The sequence below is a fragment of the Babylonia areolata genome, chromosome 21, assembly GCF_041734735.1.
Source record: "Babylonia areolata isolate BAREFJ2019XMU chromosome 21, ASM4173473v1, whole genome shotgun sequence".
NCBI lineage: Eukaryota > Metazoa > Mollusca > Gastropoda > Neogastropoda > Buccinidae > Babylonia > Babylonia areolata.
In genome coordinates, this window is record NC_134896.1 from 39,708,770 (window position 1) to 39,726,416 (window position 17,647).

The 17,647-nt window shown below is 44.2% G+C and overlaps 1 protein-coding gene across 1 annotated transcript in view; it reads right to left on the reverse strand.

The window, feature by feature from the left end:
- LOC143296482 (uncharacterized) overlaps positions 1 to 17,647 on the reverse strand; it is a 166,934-nt gene that overhangs the window by 67,140 nt on the left and 82,147 nt on the right. Inside the window, exons 4-5 of the mRNA XM_076608443.1 lie at positions 8,122 to 8,191; positions 6,334 to 6,476 (exon numbers count right to left, since the gene is read on the reverse strand). Coding sequence (XP_076464558.1) covers positions 6,334 to 6,476; positions 8,122 to 8,191 — 213 coding nt within the window. The remainder of the gene's footprint in view (positions 1 to 6,333; positions 6,477 to 8,121; positions 8,192 to 17,647) is intronic.

The window sequence follows — 17,647 nt, forward strand, 5'->3', positions numbered from 1 at the left end:
GGAAAGGAACGAGAACAGGGTGTGTGTGTGTGTGTGTTTGGGGGCGGTCTGGTGTTTTGAGGAGACAAAGGGGATTGGCAGGGGAGGTTGGGAAAGTTTGTATTATAATCCTTGTTTAACTGAATATACTTACAATGTCAAACTGTTACCAACTAGGCCCATTAGTTTGCAAACTGAAAGGCCTGGTTTGCGTCAGTTTGGCATTGTACAGTACATGACACCAAACAACAACAACAAAAAGAAAAAAGAAAAAAAAAAGAGAGAAGAAATATTTCATGTGGTACTTAATATACGCCTGTCAGCTCAGTCCAAAGGCCTGCTTCTCAGCAATGTCTTGACTCAGAGAGCTAGACTAATAGGCAGCCACTACAATGGCTCACAATTTTATGTCTGACTGCACACAGTGACATTGCGGGCATTCTTTCGACTAATGACACCACTCTCGCACAATCATACTGTTCACAGTCACATCAACACCACCTCCCCAGTGGCCATACATGCATGCATGACAAGACACTGACTGGCATCTGTTCAATGGAACTGTCAGTGGCATTTACTGTAAACTATCGTGTAAACGCCAGTGTCTGGTTAATGTCCACCTCCCATTTAGGGTTAAAAACTGTGCATCATGTAAAATACCTTGTAAACTAACACACACCACTTTGAGAAGAAAGAAAAAAAGAAGAAAGAAAATATATTCATCAAGATCTGATGTTAATTCAGTTTCTCATTTGTGATTGTGTTTCTTTACAAAGCGGTTCAGATTTAGACTTAAAAATAATGATTAAAATGCCTGACTGAAATGTCAATGTGTCATTGAAAACCAAGTGGAAGATTGACATTCTTCCATGATGCAGTGTCTTGTTTCAGAAGCAGGTGATTTGCTTGCTCTCTCTCTCATACACACACACACACACTCACTCTCTCTCTCTCTCTATTACACACACACTCTCTCTCTCTCTCTCTCTTTCTCTCTCTCATACACACACTGACAAACTTCTCTCTTTCTCTCTCTCTATTACACACACACACTCTCTCTCTCTCTCTCTCTCTCTCTCTCTTTCTCTCTCTTTCTCTCTCTCATACACACACTGACAAACTTCTCTCTTTCTCTCTCTCTATTACACACACACACTCTCTCTCTCTCTCTCTCTCTTTCTCTCTCTCATACACACACTGACAAACTTCTCTCTTTCTCTCATACACACACACATACACTCTCTCTCTCTCTCTCTCTCTCTCCCTCTCTCTCACACACACACACTCTCTTATCTCTCTCACATACACACAGAAATCAGCATGCACATGCACACAGAGAGAAAAGAGACTGTAGTAAAGAAACATCCAATACACATTTGAACAATTTCCTTCTGACATCACCAGGTTAACAAGAGACTTCTCACGAATCTAATAAACGTCAAGCCAGTACTGTATGGTGAAACTAAGTAAGGGAACAGTCTCCCAATAACAAGTAAAGCACCCAGTAGAAACCCACCCCCAACGTTTGGATGAATTTTGTGCAAAGAGGGTGGGTGCTTACAAGGAAGTTTACGGCAGTTCAACAGATCTGTCAGTGGTAATAGCGTGCAGAGCGTGCTGTTGTCTTTGTATTGTTCTTTGAAACAGAAAAAGAAAGAAAGAAAGAAAGTAAGAAAACAAAAAAAGGTACTACATGTCTGTGGTGACGTGCATGCTCTCCCTGGGGAGGGGGGTGGGGGTTTGGGGGCAAGAGGAGGAGTTCAAATTTCACACACTGAAATTATCTGAAGAGTTATACAATGCAGTGCAATAAAATGTGTGTGTGTGTCTGGTGTGTGTGTATGTGTGCGTGTGTGTACGTGTGTTGTGTGTTTTTTGTGTGTGTCTTTTTATTTGTTTGAGTGTGTGGGGTGGGTGGTGAGGGGGTGTACATGAGTGAGTAAGAGTGTGTGTGTATGAGTGAATGAGAGAGAGCGTGTATGTGTGTGCACCAGTGTGCATGCATGCATGTACATATGTATGTGCTCATGCAGGTAAATGTGCACACACACATGCATATATGTATAGTGCCAAAAGAGCAGAGGTAAATACCACACAGTTCCTCTCTCACTGACTGGTGTGTGTGTGTGTGTGTGTGTGTGTGTGTGTGTGTGTGTGTGTGTGTGTGTGTGTGTGTGTCTGTGTGTGTGTGTCTGTGTGTGTGTCTGTGTCTGTGTGTGTCTGTGTCTGTGTGTGTGTGTGTGTGTGTGTGTGTCTGTGTCTGTGTGTGTGTGTGTGTGTGTCTGTGTGTGTGTGTCTGTGTGTGTCTGTGTCTGTGTGTCTCTGTGTCTGTGTGTGTGTGTCTATGTCTGTGCGTGCAAATAACCACACACATATATAACAACTTTCTCCAAATTTTTGGTCGGACACACTAACAATACCAAAAACCACACAACAGTTATTCTCTCACTGACCTAAGCAACTGGTCTAAACCAGGTCTGATCATTATCAAAGCCTCAGCTGGCAACCACTGTCCCTTCAGCCCACCCCTTTTCTTGCCAACACAAAAGGACAGGACAGGGGTGAGGCCAGATGAATGGAGCTGAAGCTGGAAGGAGATGGTGGAATGGAAGCTGAATATTACCCCTCCCTCCTCCTCCTCCTCCTCCAATTGAGGGGGGAAGGAGGGGATGGGGTGGATGAGAGTAGGGTGTGGGGTGTCTGTGGAGGGGGTGAGAGTGCCTGCTTGTGTGTGTGTGTGTGTGTGTGTGTGTGTGGAGGGAGGGATGGGAGCACAGAACATCATAGACAGAAGTCCTCCCACATGAGGAGTTCACACAGATTATTTTGTTTGTTTCTTTCATTTTTATTGCAATGCTTTTTTGTGTGTCAAGCGCTATAATTTTGTTTTGTTATGTTTCTTGTTTCAATGTTTGTTTTGCTTTTGATGCACATGCTTTTTTATAAGATACGATTTCATTTTTTTTTAAGAACGTTTGTTCATTCATAACTTCACTAATTCATTAAGACACACATAAATTCAGCTGAAAATGACCCTTACATGCTGTTGATGGTGTACAGCACACATGCCCCCCCCCCCCCACCTCCTGTCCCGCCCTCTCTCATCACGCCAGGCTTTTTAACCATACACACTGGTCCTCAAACCCTCTTTTATCACAGCAGTGAACCAACAACAGATACACCGGCCCAGAAAAAAAGAAAAACTACAACACAAGTACATTTCAGAGTGAAATAATAATCTACGACACAAAGACTTTCCAGTGAGAAAAAAACAACACCAACTGCATCATAAGGCCTTTACAAAGAGAAATGAAAAGCTAAGAAGAAATAAAAGCGAAGTCAAAAGGACTTTCCAGTGAGAAATCAAAAACTAAGGTACAAGGACTTTCCAGTGTGATTTTTTTTTTTTTAAAGACTAAGTCACAAGGACTTTATCAAGAGAAATGAAAAACCGTGTCACAATAATCTTCCTGTCAGAAATGAAAAACTGTGACACAATGACTTTCGGTTCACTATAAATCCAAGATTTTTGCCTTTTGTGTGCTGCCATCAGCAGTTTCTTTTTTATCTTTTACAAAGAACACATTCTAATGCTGGAAAGCTGCTTTAAACTCTGAGTGATGTAAAATGTCGTTTCACCAACATCACTCTAAATGTCTAATGCTCCTGTACCACACGCTAAATCTCTCAAGAAAGCGCCTCACCCATTGATGAAATTTAAATTTCTAAAAAGATTTTCAAAAAGACCTGGGGCTGATTTGACCCGGGATCTTTTCTCATCAGCAGCACAGAGAATCCAGGAAGGGGGCAGGGTTCACGGCACACTGAGGACTGGAAATGGATCGATTTGGAGGCTTGACCACGGGCTGACTGACTGGACTGACAGTGGCCTTGACAGGCAGGGGAGGTAATTGACACAGGGCACATAACTCACTGGTCCCTGGCACTGTGTGACATGTTCCTCTGCCTGCATTTCCCATGCTAACACCCATCCCCCCCACACACACACACCCTCATCAATACATCCCTGGCATGGACACTGACAGGGTCAGCATCGGTCTGACCCCCACAGCTGTGGATGCTGGAACTCAATACAATTCTATCCCCAGAACCAACTGCCTGCCATGCCACTTGTTCATTTACACTCAAAAATAGGCATTCCTTCTGACAACTTCTTTGGGCATTATAAACCTTGACACACTGAGTCCAACTTGTGTAAACCTGGACATGCTAATAACAAACGATAGATATTAAAAATCCCCCAGGACTTTCTTTAATCTGTGATGGGAGATTATATATATTGTATGCCGACCACACAAATTTCAATTCATGCTGACAAAAAGTGTTGAACTACCATTATTTCAAACTACAGGCTTTTCATGGGTGAAAACTTCATTCAATATGATCACGTTTGTCATGAGTGACTACAACTGAATATCTTCCTGAAGTTGGAGCAAAACTGATTGTATAATTATATGAATATTACTATGTGAGTTTGCTGATGGTGGTGGTGGTGGTGGTGGTAGTGGTGTTAACAATGACGATAACAGCAATGACGATGAAATAGTGATGTCCACAAGCCTTATGACCAGTTCACCCCCTGACCAGGGAAAGACCATGGCCTTATTTCTCAGAGGCCATGGACCGATTGACCACTAGCAAAAGCAACAGCAACCCAAACATGCTTTCAGCTGTCAAGGTGCTGTCAGCCAAGAGCCAAGGTGCAGCCACAAGTTCCACCCTGTCTTAGGGCGTCACCCCAGAACCGGTCACTTACTTCACAGCTTGCATCCTTATGATGATTCCAGTTTCTATTCCTGAGACGCGTTTCTTACACGCTAGTAAAGCAAGTTCTTGTGAGACACGCTACGAAGGTGCATTTCTTTTTTCCACCTCGCGGCAAGAGTGACTAGGATCTCGCAAGTCAAGGCTATGAAGCTTTCAGAGCAACTTTGTTGTGAGGTAAGCATAAAATCTGCTTCCCGCTTCGCATTCGTTCCATTGCACACGTAGACCTTGCCGTAGCCACTCGCTCTCCCACCACTAGAATTCAAGCGTGCTTGCCATCAAGAAACACGTCTCTGGTCTTCGCTTGACTTATTTCACTTTTAAATGCCTTATGGGACGTCCACTGTATGATTCTTTACAATGTACATCACAGTACCTGATCTGAACATCTGTTGTATGATTCCATTCAAAGTACATCACAGTATTTCATATGTTCATCTGTTGTATGATTCCTTACAAAGTACATCACAGTACATCATCTGTGTAATTGGATGTGTCTCATTAGCTGTGTTGCTTTCTGAATATGACTGATAGATTTGTATTGCTGTGTTTACAACAAACATTCATTGTTAGCTCTGACATTGCACCATGCATGATAGGCAGAAGCCTTATAGACTGGTTCCCCCCACTCCCCTTCACTGACTGAAGCTGATAAGTTAACGAGCTATGTTCAATAATTTCATACTGACATCTGATTAAATCCAACAGGTTAATAAGAGGGATCTTGGTAGATGTGCTTAGAGAAAAGTAGAGTGAGACATTGAGAGAATGAGATTAGCAGGCAGAAAGAGAAAGAGAGAAAGGCGGGAAGAGAGGGAAAGAAAGCATGGATATGTTTATCTTTAACTGGTATGAGTGTGACATCAACACTGAGACTACAGCTAAATAGAGCATGTGAAAGCCCACTCCAGTCCCTCCCCACATCCAAGCCTTCACCCACTCTCCACACCCATACACACACACACACACACACACACACACAGTGACAGAGAGGAAGGGAAAGAGTGTGTATGAGTGAGTGTGAGAGAGTGAGAGAGAAAGAGAGAGAGAGAGAACATGAACATGAACATGAATGTTTATTCAGATTAGGCCATGGTTCCATACTGAAGGGGCTAATACAAAAGAACATAAAACATGATTCTCACTAACAAAGGTAACAATTAACAGACGTAAGGCCTGCAAACGAATATTAAGAGACTGCAGTGCATAGCCTCTTGCTTGCTTCATAAATATGCATTGCTAAATTAAAAAGAACTGTATCATTTCTTGTTGACAACAACATAATTTAGCCTGAAATGACATGGGTCTGTATAGTATTTCGAAGAGAGAGAGAGAGAGAGAGAGAGAGAGAGAGAGAGAGAGAGAGAGAGAGAGAAACAGAGACAGACAGACAGACAGTGTGTGTGTGTGTGTGTGTGTGTGTGTATACGCGCGCGCGAGTGCACAAGTGTGCGAGTGTGTGTCTAGGAGAAACAGAAAGTAGGCAAGTAGGTGCAAACATCACCTTGTGTGTGAGTGTGTGCACGCACGTGTCAGTACATGTAAACATGGACTGAGGCAACCCACCTCTTTGATGTGTTCCACAATGGCATGCTGAACGTGGAGATCGAGGCGTTTGATGTTCTCGACAATGGTCTCCTTGTGTTCGCACTGCACCGCACAGCCGAGGATCAACAGAAGGGTCTTCCGCACTTCACCAAAACTGTTGTCTGCAACACACCCGTCAGTCACCGTTTTGTTCCCATCAGTTTCTGTTTTGTTCTGTAGTTTGTGTACAGCGTGTAGTAATACAGAGAGACCTGTACTTCATTGAACTGTACTTTCTTTTGTTGTTGTTGTTGCTGGCCCATCATCTGCATGGTTTCACTGGCATTAATCACAAGCAGCTTCTTTTTTTTTTTTTTTTTTTTTTGGCTGGGCTTATCATCTGCACTGTTTCACTGGCATCAATCCCTAGCCACTCATCTCGGAGTAAACTTTAGTACAGAAACACATCCATTTAAAATTTTGAATGATTTCCCTTTGATATCAATTGTTTGACATATGGCAAAACACCCGGTCAGTACTGTATGGAGAAACTAATAAGGGAATGAGCTCCTGCAAAGGGTGAATAAAGTACCCAGTGAATGCCAACTTCAGGGTGAAATTTGTGTAAAGAGGTAGTTTACAGTATATTATTCAGAACCTCAGAAGTCCACCTGCCCTAACACAATCACCGACAGCTTATCAGGCAATTTTCAAATCAAACTTGGGAGTATGGGCGAGACAAGGATTTGAACCCAGACTCACATGAACACTGTGTTGGCAGACAAGTGTCTTAACCATTCTGACACCTTCCTCCTTAAAGAGACCCAGACCTTGTATTGTATTGTATTGTATTGTATTGTATTGTATTGTTGTGTTACTCTTTCGTCGCGACAGATTTCTCCGGCGGCTAGGGAGAGCGCGTCGCTGCACTGAGACAGTGAGAGCACCACCCTTCTTTTTATTTCTTTTTTTTTTCTGCCTGCAATTTTATTTGTTTTCCAGTCAATGTGGGTTTTTTTTTTCCTACAGAATTTTGCCAGGGACAACCCTTTTGCTGCTCTCATGTGTTCTTTTACGTGCGCTAAGTGTGTGCTGTAGTACATGGAACCTTGGCTCATCGTCTCATCTGAATGACTTGGGGACTGACTTGACTTGGAGGGGGAGGAGGAATTTTGTTTAATGTCCCGTCACACATATCAGTGATTGAAGACATTTTGTCAAAGTATTTATGAATACATCTGAGTATTATCGGTTAGAAGGGGTGGGAGATGTGGATGAATGGAGGGTTGGGAGAAACTGGGCAAATGAGGGTAAAAATGTGGGTGAAATTTGGAAAAAAACAACAACAAAAACCCCAACAAAAAACAAAAAAACCCTCTAAATACAGTTACAGGAAATTACTTAAAGGACTTCGTAAAAGAGAAGTCATTAAACTGACAAGCGAAACAACTGATAATGAATGCAAAAAGTCAAAAACATCAACGTTCTCAGTCACTTGTGAAGACACACTTTCGTGTACAAAAGGCTTCATCAAGCTACAGTGAAAAATTATATACTCAGTTGTCAGGTTACTAAAGCATATGCACTTGACATTAGAACAATACTTGGTCCGTAATGAATTTGATAATAGTCTGAGAGCTAAACTCAGAATTGGTCTGCGAATCGGACCAAAGTCTGAGAGAGTCAACTGATGAGGTTTTAGACTTGAATTCAAGCACCTATAAAAGTCTCTTTCTAGTATATTGCTTATTTCCTTGTATGACAATGGGCAATATACTTTTATGACTTGGAGAAGAGAGGGAAGGAAGTGTAGGCTGACTCACTCACCTCTGTCAGGTTCCCTACAGATGGCCTGAATGTTGGGCAGCTTCCAGATCAGTAACTGCTGTAACACCTCCTGCTCACACACACCAACAGGACACGCATTATACAATGATGATGATGATGATGATGATGCAGCAATAATTATAATACTAACAATAATACTGGTAATACGAATAGTAATGACAACAACAACAATCAACACTGATACTGTGTTTACCCTTCTATAATAGTAATAATAGCAATAGTAATAATAATAACAATAATGATAATATAAATTTATATATATATAGCACTTACACTGTGGCTCTAAGCACATTCAACAATACATGTGGTATGGAAAAGAAACAGAAATATAATAAAGATTTAAATTCAAAAAAAATTTTTTTTTTTTTAAAAAAAGGAAACAGGTACAAAATCACGAAAAAGTGTAACCACTCAAAACACACACATATAACACCTCAACCCCCACTCAACATGCATACATCAATGCACACACACACACACACATGCACAAAGACGGTCAGTGTGTGTTTGTGTGTGGGGGGGGGGGGAGGAGGAGGGGAGAAAGAGCAACAGTTCAAAAGAGGACTGGAGAGAACAGATGAGCAGAAAGAAAAGAGAGGTGAAGGTCAAGCTGTATTCACGAAGATCGATGACCAGACGCTGAGACACACAACAGGATGAAAAAGAGAATGTGTGCACCTCCACATTTTTTTCCCTACAACTATGGACAGGACACCAGTAGCAATAAAAGACCAGAAACACACCACTGTAACTGAGTAAGACTGAAGACACAAAGCAAGAAGAGACAGGCAAGGGTAATGGCACAGAATGACTAAAAAGAACAAGACATACAAATGAAATACTTTCAAAAGTTTTTAAGGCACCAGGACATAGAAACAGACACCGCACAGCAGAGAGATAAAAGCATCTAAAATCATGTTATAAATAAATGAAATGGCAATAGCTACCCCAAACAAAACAACAAAACAATGTGTAGGAAAGAAAATCACCAACTTACGTATACAGACCAATATAAATAAACAAAGCAACAAAGGCAGCAGTCATCTAACTTCACCACAGACTGACAAAGCTACACACAAAAGACACCCAGTATCAGTATCCTCAGTGACAGAGTCACCACTGTGTACAAGACCAAAGCTGGGCTGCACAAGTTATCCCAGCACCGATAAGTTTGCTTTGTGTAAAGATTTGTCCAACCTGTATCAGTGTATGGAATTAACAGAAACTTAGGAAAGTTCTATCCCAGCACCAAAAAGTTAGCTTACTGTAAAGAATTGTCCTACCTCTGTGGTATAAACACAGGCTTTAAACTTTTAACACTTACCAAAGTTACTAAGACAGTTCATGCAATCAACCCCAAAGCCGAATAATATAAAATTATGTGGACCACATCCCCAAGCCACGAGGCTAAACACATGAATATATCTAAGGATGGCACAGCTTGTGTGCATGCAAATCTGCATACTTATGTGTGTCACTAACGTCAAACATCTGCAAAGGGAAACAATTGGGAGCAGTGGTTGCGGGAGGAGGGGTTGTGGGGGGCTGGGGACAGGGAATAGGGGAAGGGGAGGCAGAAGAAACAGAATGTCCACAGGCATATAGGGGGTGGTGCGGAGGGGGAGGATTCATCCACACTTGTAGAGCATGTACCAGCGAGTCGAACATGAATGGACGTGTAACAATAACTAAAAGTGTCCACTAACCCGTAACATTCCCTTCGTGAACGTACGTATGAATGGATACATATTTGTGGGAGTGTACTGTTGGCGCATGTGTACACACGGGTGAGTGCAGTAGAAAGAAAAAGATTGAAAAAAGGTGTCAACTGGAACCTCCCACCCGAGCCTCTCCAAATCACACCCCATTGTGGGCCTACCCACTCCGCCACACCACCACACACAAAAGCATACCCATAACCTGCGTTCATGACTGTATTCCCACAGCCCATAAACCTAGATTACGTACCGCTATTGTGTGCCAAAGGCCCGAGGTGGTGGGGAATATTTTAATACTGCCAGTACCACTGCCATGTCACACCCCTTCTTCCCCCTCCTCTCCCATTCCCCCTTCCTCCCACCACCTCCGCCACCAACAAAACAAGTATCTGGCTAGTCCGGCTACCCCGTGGAGGTCCATGAGTCTACCCTGGACAGTATGATTCCTGCCCTCAAGTGGAATATGGCCCGAACAGCAAGGGTTATATATACCTCATACAGTACGGTCATAGCTATATTTCGATCTAATGCGATCTTCCGCTTGATTGGCTGATTGCGCGTGCTGGCCTCGTGCCAAACCAAATCAACCACCCACCCCCTTCCCTCCCCACTACCACCACAGGAATGGAGGGGAAGAGAAAGACAGTGGAAGGAGGTGGAAGGTTAAGCTATGATCGAATTTTTGTCCCCTGAGCCATGATCGAATAATGTTTGTCCGCCCCACCCACCCTCCTCCACTCCTTTGCCTGTCAATTTGCCATGCCTATCCTTCCACGTGTGGATAACTCTGGAACAGCTGAGGAAGCAAAGACAACGGTGGGGGTGGCCGGGGGTGGGGAGGGGTGGGGGGACGACTGTTACTGTCGTGAACGTCGTCATTTCGGGGGGGGTGGGGAGGGGTGGGGGGACGACTGTTACTGTCGTGAACGTCGTCATTTCGGGGGGGTGGGGGGGGAGGGGGGTAAACTACCTCTGAATACTGCTGGTTACTAGGAACAAAAATATCACCTTAACTGACTCGCGCATTACTCTCGCATTCGCTCCCGCGCCTTCTCGATCTACCCCCACACTACCTCATATCCTAGCCTCACACACACACACACACACACACACACACACACCACACACACACATTGAGAGAGATACAGAGAGACAGAGACAGAGACAGACAGACAGACAGACAGAGACAGAGACGGACAAGACGGGAACAATTTTATTGTCTTTCTATTCATTTCCCCTTCTCTTCAGTCAAAGACCAGGTTTACGACAGCAACAGTGAATGCCGTCAGTACTACTTAACCACTGCCAGCTGTACTGTGCCAGGTGATAGGCACCACACAACAGGGCCCGTAAAGCAATAGATACCACCACCACCACCGCAACACTTACCGACCTTCTTGTACAGAATAAAGGAACGAGGTGAGAGGACAGGCGAGAACGGGGAATGTATGGGGGAAGTGAGGTGTGTGTGTGTGTGTGAGGGGTGGGGGAGATTGTGAGAGAGACAGACAGACAAACAGACAGACAGAGACAGAGACAGGGATTGTGTGTGAGACAGAAATAGAGGGGAAGGTAAGAGAGAAAAGAGACAGACAGACCCAGAGAGCGAGCGAGCGAGCGAGAGAGGGAGAGAGAGAGCGAGAGAGTTTATTCCGTTCACGATTTTGTGAATTATTCTGAATGGTCTTGCATACAATCTAAAATATATATGCGTTCGCGCGCGCGCGCGTGTGTGTCTGTGTATGCGTATGTGCACGCTCTCGCTCAATGTACACTTGTCGGTGTTTGTGTGCGTACGCGTGTAAGTGTGTGACCATTATATTTTTGTGTGTATGTGCACACCATGCTTGCTTACTGAATGACACTGGTTTGTTTGCTGTCTCTTTTCCTCATAGCTGAAAGGGCAGAGCGCAGCCTCCTGGAAACTTATCACAGCTGAGTTATGTAAGTGGTAAGTTGTTTGTGGTGGGTGGCATTGGCTGTAGTTCCAGCTTTGTATCAATGGCCTGCGGTATGCGTGCGTCTGTGTGTGTGTGTGTGTGTGTGTGTGTGTGTGTGTGTGTGTGTTTCAATCAAAAACACTACCTTTGGAAAGGTTTGGAAAAACAAAGCCTGTTCTTCCTAACAGTAAATAAGAGGGGGGGGGGGGAATATGAACACCAAGACAGGAAATAAAACATCTGGCGAAGTCTCTCCTTACCAATGAAAACAAGAACATAGTAAAATGTAAATACTAACCCTTTTGTTTTTAAACCAAATCAAATCACCCATTCGAAACCGCAAAATGATGGGGCCGCTTCCATTTCTTAAAGTAAAAGCAGACGACAGTCAATGCTTCCTGATACTCAGTGATAGTGATCTCCCCTTCTACTTGTCGATGCAAACTGTCGTCTCTTGTCCAAACTACGCGTTGTCGTCCTTCTGTGGGAGTCGCTCTGACATTGATTTCAACGAGAACTCAAGATCACTGACTGACAAAACCTTGCCCACTTACAAACACACACATCCCATACCTTACTCAGTGAAATGAAATTCAAAGAAATGAGACATTCAAAAAAGAGAAATAACATAATGAAAAACAATTCATTTAAAAAGAATAACGCCAACGAACGCTACACAGTCTAATCAATAATACTTTCCTCCACTTCTTTTTCCTCTAAACTTGAGCAGCAAGATGCTTGGCTTAACAACAAATGTGAAAGTCTACCCAAATGACGAAGAGAAACGACCCAATCACAAATGTCTACAGAGTACAGTCAAACACTGTTACTTCGCTGAAAACAGAGAACGTGTCAGACCGGTCACACCCACATAAGGAAACACTACCAATTTAGGACACCACTGTAATCAACAGTCGACAGCCACACATCAAAGGCGACACCAGTCAGACCTGCGGATCAATGTATCGAGACAGCGGCTATACGCCAGGCCCTGATAAATCAATACTGGGCATTTCCAGTCACGCATGCCGGGGACTGGGCCCAATGTTTGATCATTATACTGTTCCTTCAACCAGACGAGCGTTCGCTGATCGATCGATTTCGGAGTCCGTTCATCTTAACAGTACACTCACAACTTCGTTTCACACAGGAAAGGAATCGGAAACGACTAAAATGCTAAAACGCCAAGACCTGGGTGGAGTGCTGGTGAATGTTAATTAGTCAGCATTTTCCAATAAGTCAAAATAATCAGTACTTCCTTTTCTTTTTCAGACTTTCTTCGGTCGACCACCGTTTTATTTTGTATATAAATTCACTTCCACACACACGCACACGCGCGCACGCACACACACACGCGCGCACGCGCACACACACACACACACACCATGACTTTTAACGCTTTATTTATCAAAAGTATCTCATAATTTCATTCGGTCCCAAAAGGCGACCTCTCACAACAACGATGCCAGCCACCAGGCGGACTCGCAGTCGGCTGGTCCACAAACACCACCCACCACTAATGAAATAATTATCACCTCATGACGCAGTCACCCAACATCACCGTCATAAACACCCACACTCAACCATTTAGCTACGCTTTCAATGGAGTAGTCAGCTAAAATCCATAAATCGCCAAACTTGCATGGGCTGGTTTAAAAAAAAAAAAAAAAAATCAACTCCAAAATCGATCTATAAAATATGAAAACATTCGCCGTTGAAGCGAGAACAATTAAAAATCGATCAACAGATTTATCTTCGTGCTTTTAAGCCTTCAAATGGGAAGTTAGGATGGAGACGGGAACTGATGTACAAAGAAATCAATAGCGTCGTATCGTTCTTCTCAACGTATAAATGGGAAGCAGGGATTTAGAGGTAATATGGGGCCTGGCTCACTTTCGAAACTGAACGCGAATCAGTACGACTAACAGAAGAATCAGTCCACCAACCCTGATGGCAAAGTCGCTGACATCAAAGACCCGATTAGATACATGTATACTGGGTCTTTGCTGACTTTGACAAGCGCCATGGGCTAGGGACCGAGTGAAGCATAATCTGGACTTGAGAAACTATTCAGGATAAGTATTTCCAGTTCCAGATTCTCAAGGAGGCGTCACTGCGTACAAACAAATCCATTTACGCAACGCCGCATCTGCTAGGCAGATGCCTGACCAGCAGCATAACCCACCGCGCTTTATCAGGCCTTGAGTGCATGCATATATATTTGTGTACCAATCAGAGTGGATTTCTTCCACATAATTAAGCCAGAAGACAACACTTTCATTGCCATGGGTCCTTTTTCAGTGCACCAGGTGCGTGCTGCACACGGGACCAGTCGTCTCATCCGGATGACCAGACGCTTGGTCTCATTTCCAGTGAGTGTCTTAACAACTCTTCCACCATTCATTTCCGCTTCGACGGGCGCAATAGCCGAGTGGTTAAAGCGTTGGACTGTCAATCTGAGGGTCCCGGGTTCGAATCACGGTGACAGCGCCTGGTGGGTAAAGGGTGGAGATTTTTCCGATCTCCCAGGTCAACATATGTGCAGACCTGCTAGCGCCTGAACCCCCTTCGTGTGTATATGCAAGCAGAAGATCAAATACGCACGTTAAAGATCCTGTAATCCATGTCAGCGTTCGGTGGGTTATGGAAACAAGAACATACCCAGCATGCACACCCCCGAAAACGGAGTATGGCTGCCTACATGGCGGGGTAAAAACAGTCATACACGTAAAAGCCCACTCGTGTGTATACGAGTGAACGCAGAAGAAGATTTCCGCCTCTTATCATTAAATAACTTTCCGAGCACAGAAACTATTGGCTGATGAGTGTCTTAACAACTCTGCCACCTTCATTCATTTCCGCCTCTTATTAAATAACTTTCCGAGCACAGAAACTACTGGCCGATGAGTGTCTCAACAACTCTGCCACCTTCATTCATTTCCGCCTCTTATCATTAAATAACTTTCCGAGCACACTATTGGCCGATGAGTGTCTTAACAACTCTGCCAGCTTCATTCATTTCCGCCTCTTATCATTAAATAACTTTCCGAGCACAGAAACTATTGGCCGATGCGTGCCTTTAACAACTCTGCCACCTTCAATCATTTCCGCCTCTTATCATTAAATAACTTTCCGAGCACAGAAACTATTGGCAAATGCGTGCCTTTAACAACTCTGCCACCATTCATTTCCGCCTCTTATCATTAAATAACTTTCCGAGCACAGAAACTATTGGCAAATGCGTGTCTTTAACAACTCTGCCACCATTCATTTCCGCCTCTTATCATTAAATAACTTTCCGAGCACAGAAACTATTGGCCGATGAGTGTCTTTAACAACTCTGCCAGCTTCAATCATTTCCGCCTCTTATTAAATAACTTTCCGAGCAAAGAAACGCGCGATTAAGAACGACAGAACCACTGACTATTCCCCGGACTCTCCACCCCCTGTCCACATCGGCACGTGACTCGGCATGTTCTCTGTACAGGGGCAGAACCGCGCAGCGGGTACCTGCTAACCGTTCCCCGAGCCGGGAATCGAATTGCCCCGGGACCCCGCCAGGATCAAAAAGTCGTAAACAACACTCCGATCCCGCTCTCATATCCCACTCTCCACGATCCTTTTCTGTCTGTGCCACACACACACACACACACACACACACACACACAGCAGGCAGTCTTGGGAGGGGGGGGGAGGGAGTGGGGGCAGCGCTGACCTGAACGGTGTAGTGCCATAGGTGTCGAGTGTTTGGGAGACACTTGCGCCATTGTAATCCTCCCCCGACGCTGTACAAATCTCTGTGACAGTACTCTCATCGAAAGGAGGAGGATTTTTTTTGGGGGGGGAAGCGCTGGTTGAAAAGGATTACTGGACTGCTCCAACTGTGGTGTTACACTTCATGGAAGCAATTCAGCGACTAACAGAGTCGAATTGTGACTTTCAAGTTTTTTTTGTTTGTTTTTGTCCACATCCCCCCCCCCAGCCCCTCCCACCCCCTGCCCCCCTAGCCCCCTGGTGCAAGCATTGAAGAAGGGCGTGAGGGGCAGAACTTTGGGGTAGGGAGGATGGTGGACTGGTTAAGCAGGCAAACACACACACATACATACATACACACACGTACAAATGCGCACGAGCTCTCACAAACACACACACACACACACACACACACACACAGACTCACAAAGACATTAATCCTCGTTAAAAAAAAAAAAAAAAAAAAAAAAAAAAAAAAAAAAAAAAACGATCAGGCCGAAGGCTCAGCCCCACCAAACAACACCAACGCCCCGGCAAGGACCATGGGAAAGTTCATCAACAGCAAGGAGTTAATCAGACTACAACAGCAAAATGACCACGTTCCCACAGCCCACTGATCCACGCTAATCCCTCCATTCACCGCCAACCGCGGGGCACGTTCCGCGCACGCAGCAAAGATCACTTCTGGCATAGTATATATATACGTCTATATATATTTACATATCCATAGTTCTGGGAGGGGGGGGCAGTACTCAAGCCAACCCTTCCCCGGAGTGTTCTGTAGTTGCCCTGCGACCAAGAGCAAGAACGACTCTTGATGATCAATAGAATGGTGCAGTCAACAACCATCTGACTGAAGATCTAGTCATCAGCCCCATCCACATGTAATATGCGGCTTCTGTTCAAACGCGCGCGCGCGCGCGTGCGTGTGTGCGTGCGTGCGTTCGTGCGTGTGTGTGTGTGTGTGTGTGTGTGTGTGTGTGTGTGTGTGTGTGTGTGTGTGTGTGTGTGTGAGCGTGCATGTGTGAGTATGCACAAGTTTTTATACTGATATGCACTTGTATGTATACTGATTTCTACTGTATCTGTTTGTGTATGATTGTTATGTACTACCCCCCTCCAACATTGCTATTCTATTCCCTCTAACATATTCTATTCTATTCTATTACACGGTTGGAAGATATGTGACCAGCCGTTCTGTGTCCGTAAGAGAACACCCAATATGTCCACACCTAAGTCGGACACCCTTCCACAACAAACAATTGGTTGTATCACCGATGTGGCTGCCTTCACCTCTACACTCCATCTCGCTCACTACGATCAGCTTCGGATCCACTCCACTTACGCATACCCAGATTCAAACTCTCGACTGTTGGCCGCCGTTCTTTCTCTGTCTCTGGACCTTGCAACTGGAATGAACTTCCTCTTTCGCTTCGTCAAGTCTCCACACTCAGCTCTTTCAAGTCTGGCCTTAAAACCCACCTCTTCCCAAAATAGCCTCCCTTCCCTGCCTCTTCCTTGTCTTTAATTTCTCCAGTTTTAGAGTTATGCGTGCGTGAGAATGACTGGTGCGAAAGCGCTTAGATTTGTTTATGCACAAGATTCAGCGCTATATAAGTACCATTATTATTATTATTATTAACCCCGGCTGACTGACCGAAATTCGAACCAACAGTTCGAATCAGTCATGTCCGCACCTGTCAAACTAATAAACCAAGCATCAAAACGGGTTACCAGACTTTTTCATTTGCCTCAAACAGCAAAAAGCATTTTCTTTTTACTGGTGGTAAATATTGAAATATCGACCAAAAAAATGGGATCTTTAAAAAAAAAATATATATAGTAATAATAATAATAATAAATCATACACAGCAATTCCAACTTGACCGTTTCTGACGTTTGAGTAAGCATAGATGACAACGCTTATGTTATGCTTTTATTCATGAACAGTGTATGTGTGTATGCGGGGGGGGGGGGGCGTGGAGGGGGAGTGCGTACGTACGTACGTGTGGGTGGGTGGAGAGAGAGAGAGAGAGAGAGAGAGAGAGAGAGAAGACTGCTGTCGGAATACATTCCAGATAATAAATACGGTAT